The sequence below is a fragment of the Microcaecilia unicolor genome, chromosome 8 (genome assembly GCF_901765095.1).
Source record: "Microcaecilia unicolor chromosome 8, aMicUni1.1, whole genome shotgun sequence".
Taxonomy (NCBI): Eukaryota; Metazoa; Chordata; class Amphibia; order Gymnophiona; family Siphonopidae; genus Microcaecilia; species Microcaecilia unicolor.
The window spans coordinates 57,330,197-57,336,196 of NC_044038.1; the positions used below are offsets into that span (position 1 = coordinate 57,330,197).

Below are 6,000 nucleotides of genomic sequence, written 5' to 3' on the forward strand. Positions count from 1 at the left end.
GACAGGGTTTGAAAGTTGATGTGGAGGTGTCTTTGGTTCTGATTGGAGACCTGCTTAGTACCTGGGGGAGGAGCGAAGGTGATGAGGAGAGAAAGGGAGTTTTGAAATTGAAAGGAAAGAGAGAAAATGGCACCCACATGAGATAGAAAATGCAGAGGAAAGAGCTGCTTGTGGGGTGGGGTTGAGTGTGAGGTATACACTCATCATACATACCTGCCCCCCTCAAAATAAACTATTAGAGGGGAAGGCAATGGGAGAACATGGTGAATGCATTTCTTTCCTGGTGAGCAAATTTGAAGGAATTTTTCAAACTCTGATTATATGTCTAATTAGCTGGAAACATCAATGGAAACTAGAAGGGTTATTTCCCTAAGCAGCTCAGTGAAATTGCAGTAGGGGTTGAAATCGTATCCATTTGCAGATTCCATTTTCTGTGCCAGTACTATTAACTTGCCTATGGGGACAATAGATAAAAAATATTATTATTCATTGATGAAAGCCTTCACCAGTACTAATCAACATTTGGTCATTTAAATTAGAAAGCAACTCTTGATAATCCTTCAGGAATGGTTTTTCTTACAGCAGAAGTATAAATTTCTCCACAGCTCCTGCAATAAATTTTTTTAAGCATTTCATTGACTGATAAATCTTTTGGGAGGGAGCCATTGCTCCTTTTTTAGTCTTGTATATGCAGAGCTAATGAAATATGTGAGATGGAAGAAAAAAAAAAGTTATATTGGATGCTGCAGTTTCTTTCATTTTATTTTTTTTCTAAAGCCCCACTTTTCTTTAGTAGAATTTATACAGCTGGGGAAGAGTTTACTGCTCCAAGTGTACCCTTCCCACTGGCTAGAAATATGAAGGATTTGATTTGATTTGATCTTTGCATTTTGCACATAAATTAAGCATTATGTTCTCCCATGGTGATGGACTGCAGTAAGTCTTAAACCAGTGTACAGTGATATTTTTTTCTGGGGTTCAGTCTTCTCAAAAGAAGAGCCTTGACATTGTTGAGAATTCATTTTAATTTATTTATGCTCTGTGGGTTTTGCAACTAGAAATCTAGAATTTGTTTGCTTCTCCCATCCTTTTATTTTTCACCTGGGCCCATATTCAGTCATAGTGCCATGATGATATAGATAAAAACAAAAAAATATTAACTGTTCTATCTAATCTGCCCAGTTATTCTTATTCTGACCGTGTGAATTGTTTCAGTATTCAGAGGGAGTTTTATGGCTTGAGTCTTTTCAGTTTACAAAGTACACACCACTGTTGTACTCTCTCTTTTTAATTATTTAAAACTGATAAAGGTATGTAGCAGTTGCTAAACACTTGACATGAGAAATTTCTTCTGTCTCTTACTTTATTTCATTGGACTTGTTGCCTTTTTCTCAGCATCCAAAACAGAAATCTTAGAGTAATGAGGCCCAGTCAGCTAGACTCACCGGGCAAGGCATTAACAGGTCTAAAGGTGGTAAAGTTTGCTAAACGTACCCTCTTCCCCACCCCCATTATAACTTTTGGGGTTTTCTAAGATACCCAAAATGGCGGCAAAGACTTTATCCCAGTGATGTTCTCTCACTACCATCTACAGCACTGAAGATGGCATCAGTAGTTGAGTGACTGCTCCAGCAGCTGAATTATGGGGCTTATTCCCCTGTACCAAAACAGGTCCTCTGCATGGGAAACAGCCTATGCCATCACAAGAAAGGCTGCCATGCTGTTGTGCACATAAGCAAGCCTGACAACACGGGGGGTCAGGGAGATGTCATGGCTCTGGGGCCTGTAGGTGTCAGGGGCCCTCCACACCTATTAAAAAGTGAGAACACGCTCACTGGGGCCTTTTCTCGTGTGAATCCACGATGCTCTGCTGTTTTAATTTGCCAGATAAGGTTATGCTACCTCTAGACCCCCTGTATAGGGGCCCATGTACTTCTCTGTCCCGTGGCCCTTCCTGGCTGTCAACGCCCCTGCATATAAAACATTTTATACAGATCTCTCAGATCAACTTATCCCATCTTACTCCCTTCTTTCCTCAAACACCGATTGTTACTGGTACCTTCTCTTGTTAGACTCCGTCTGGACACTTCCTGTTCTCCAGCCTTCTGTTGTATAGCCTTGTATTGTGCAATATGCTACCAGTAGATCTTCAATTAGAATCGTCATTTAAAAATTCAGGGCTGCTTTAAAAACTTGGGTTTTGACAAGAGCTGTTGATCTAAGTTGCATAAACTAATACAAAACAAACTGAACAACAGCCAAATTCAATCCCAAAAGGTCATAAAAAGGCATACAATACTTGAAAGCATGAAGATTACCCTCAGAAACCAAGGTGTAAACCAAGGTCTGACCAACAGGACCCGTTATCTATATAAGATTTTGGTGTCTGTCAGTTTTCTTAGTATATGTGACCTTCTCTGGGAAAAAGTTTTCCCAGTCGCATATGTGTTTGTAGATGATGATGATTGGAATTCAAAAAGTTAAGACTATTCCACAGAAAAGTTTTCTTTTAAATCCGATGGAAGGATAGCGTTCTTTAAAAATGTGAATTGTTTGAGAGTGTTAATGCTAATTTTGTTGTATTTCTGCTTTTCCTTTTACTTTGTACATCCTCTCCTTCCTGGCTCACCATAGCGGCAGAGGTACACATGAAAATGGATTATGGAGACTGCTCCAAGATCAGCACTCTTGCAGACTGTGCTGTGTTCAGTGAACCAAAGTGCCGTGTTGTAGGCTCCATGACATCACCACTGCTCTTCTACTCCAGTGTCCAAGAGCTAAAAGAGATGGCAGCACTGAAGTTGAGGATGCAAGTTCTACATCAGCAACTTGCTATACAGAAGGTAACAAGACATGTAGTGTTGTTGAATCCTGCATAGTTGCTCAGAAAATGCAAGTTCTGAACAGGAAGTAGAGCACATTCATTTGTTTTCTCTGGGGAGCTCCTTGTTTGTATACAGCGTGCAGCTAAGAGTACTGGTGTTATGAAGGAAGGCATGGGATTTTGGATTTAGCTCATGCCTTATTTCAGTTGTAGCTCAAGGTGAGTTACATTCAGATATATTAGGTAATTTTCTGTCCCCAGAGAACTTACAATCACTGGGGTAGATACTCACCGGCGATAGTGAGCGTGTTTTTTTTTTTTTAATAGTTGATATTCAATGTCAGGCCATGTCCGGGCACAGGCATACCTCTTACGCAGTTAAGTGCGATATTCAGCATGTAACTGCCTAAGTGATACTGCACAAAGATAGGACTGACTTTTCTATGGCCTGATATGGCTGCTAAACTTTGGTGATTTAAGAGCTGAATATCAGTACTTAACCACATAAGTGCCAACTCTGGCCCCAGTCCACCCACAAAGTAGCTGGCTTTTACTTTAGCTATCTGTGGTGATATTCAGTGGAGTGACGTGGAGGAGTAGCCTAATGGTTAGTGCAGTGGCCTGAGAACCAGGATCAATTCCCACTGCAGCTCCTTGGTGCAAATACTCAAAATGCCAGTGCTGTACTGAACAGCGCCGGAACATCACAGAACAACAACTCCATAATGCTCAACACTAATGAGATGCAAATATAGGCGCGCTCATAGTATTCAGCATTAAGGAGTTCGGCAGGAGCCTGGTGCCTGAGCTGTGTGTCGAGCACAGTTCTTGAGCACATGCCCAGAATGCCAGAGGGGGAGGAGGAAGAAGGCAGCGGCTTCCAGCCTGTAGGGCCTGGACAGTGCTTTGTGTGTATTTATGCTTACACATTCTTCCCCTGATAGAAATCAGCATGGCTAGTGCCAAAAATGTATCACAGGGAACCCTGAAAACTTACTTCCCTTGAGATTGAGACTTGGTTTTTCACTTGTAATCCCACGCGTGAGATTGCTGAATGTCTCTTTTCGTTTCTCCCTCCCTCTGTCAGATTTCCTTGCTTGTACCTCAGCTCCCTTGAAAAGGATCCTCTCTTCAACAATCCTAACGCCATCTCTGAGCTGATGTTAGGTTTCTGGTGGTAAGGGCACTCTTCTTCGAGCATCGAATTGAATCCCAGATGACACCTAATTTAAATGCAATTTGCATGCTATTTGCGCTAGCCTTTGGCACACTCGTTCCCCGTGCTAGAGCCCTCTGAGCATTCAGCGCTAGCAAATGCGGGCGCTAGTCCTGCACTAATGGCCTCTAGCACCCACATTTGCTTCTGAGCATCTGGGCCCTTGTGATTCTGAGCACGTCATTTAATTATTCATTGCCCCAGGTACAAAATAAGTACCTGTATATAATATGTGAACCACTTTGATTGTAACCACAGAAAGGCGGTATATCAAATCCCATCTCCTTTCCTGTTTATTATCTGGTTAAGTGCTGCTAAATATCAGGAGCCGTTTCTGGCCAGTTAAGTCGCTTTGAATGTCCAACATTTATACCTGAGGCAGTGGAGGGTTAAGTGGCTTGCCCAAGATCACTTGGAGCCTCGGTGAATTTTCAGCCTGCTGCTTTAACCATTAGGCTACTCCTCCACTCCATATCATTAAAGACAGCGGTGGACTGCACAGAGTGAAGGCTTTTATGCTACACCAGGATTCGGGTTGTGTGGTGGGTGCAAAATGCAACTGAATACTGTTTTGATTAACAGGATACTCATGTTAGGTGATATAAAGAGAGAGTGGAGACAAAGTCACAGTGAGTTATTTGTAGTGTTTTATCAAACTCCTAGGCTCATGTTGGGCATTTTAAAGGGAACTTTACTGTTTTTCTCATCCTGCAGGTCTTGGCATCAGAGCTCCTCCCTTTATTGGATTCAGAATATGTTCAGCCACTGTTTTACCGTGCCATTTACACACTGCTCTGTGAGGCAGGGGAGCAGTTCCCTGTGCTCATCCGTGATGATCTATCTGATTGAAAAGGGAGCTACCCTCTAAAGAAAACATTTAACAGAGCATTAAAACTTTTCCTCGCATGTTCAATTGATGAAGTAAAATAAAATGACTAATGTGATCTTCAATTTTTCTGACTGCTCCAGCAGTAAGGAAAAATGCTCTAAAAGTTTACTGTTTGGTTTTTACTTTAGTTTAAAGAACACAGATGGGAATTGCACTATTTCTTCAAAGAGAGATTTTTACAGGAACGTTAAGACATAAAACAGTTTTTATAGGTCGCATGGATGATTGGTTTTGGTTGTACTCTGACCTATTATGCTGGAGTTTGGGGCTTAGTTCCCCTCTTGTAATTTGTTTTCAGTTTTGTTTTTATCTATAATTTTTCAGTTTCTACTGAAGTAATAAACATTGCTCAATACATATAGATGATTTAACGATTGACTGTGTTAAAATCAGTGCAATTTTAGTTGTTGTTTTTTATTTGTTCAGCTGCTAATATTGCTTAATCTTCTCCTTCCTTTTTTTTTAACGTATTCATATTATCCCAAATGACATGCCCAGGTTTAACAATACAGTAGCTATTGCTGTATCGAATCCCACTGTGGATTAGCCTAGGTCAATCACTGAGACTAATATCTTAGTAATAGAATATAGGCCCTACATCTATATCAACGGCCATGGAGAATATATTTTTCCTCCACATATTCTTTCGACTAAATATAAAGTTTGTTCAATCCCTTAGCTAGAAAAGGTAAACTAGAGAAAGATCTAAATTATTATTGACCGTACTTCTCTGCTTCAAGAGTGGCCAAATTACTATCTGTTTTTAATTGAAGGGCATAGTCAAGATAGAGAAATTAAAACTGAGCTGAGACCTCTCTCTTGGCATCCAGTCCAGCTCCTCAGTATTCTCTGTCTCCAGCAGGTTGATGGACACACTTTTCAGCCTCTGGCTCTGAATTATTTGCTCCTGCATATCTCTTGTTCTTTACAAGTTGTCCAGAGGTGAGAGAGGTCCACACGTTTGCTCGTCTGGTTAGTGTTAGGTTAGCGAGCTGTTTAAGGTGGTTGTGCTTATTCTGAGTTTCTCCTTTTTGCTTGTCTATTTAAATACTGAGGAGCTGAACTGAATGC

At 41.0% G+C, this 6,000-nt stretch overlaps 1 protein-coding gene across 2 annotated transcripts in view; it reads left to right on the forward strand.

Annotated features, from left to right (window-relative positions):
* The window catches only part of TEDC2 (tubulin epsilon and delta complex 2), a 79,369-nt gene extending 73,591 nt beyond the window's left edge, over positions 1-5,778 (forward strand). For both annotated transcript variants that reach the window (XM_030212919.1, XM_030212920.1), the window contains 2 exons: positions 2,635-2,843; positions 4,755-5,778. In XM_030212919.1, coding sequence (XP_030068779.1) covers positions 2,635-2,843; positions 4,755-4,889 — 344 coding nt within the window. In that variant the 3' untranslated portion in view covers positions 4,890-5,778. The remainder of the gene's footprint in view (positions 1-2,634; positions 2,844-4,754) is intronic.
* Positions 5,779-6,000: the final 222 nt, after the last annotated feature.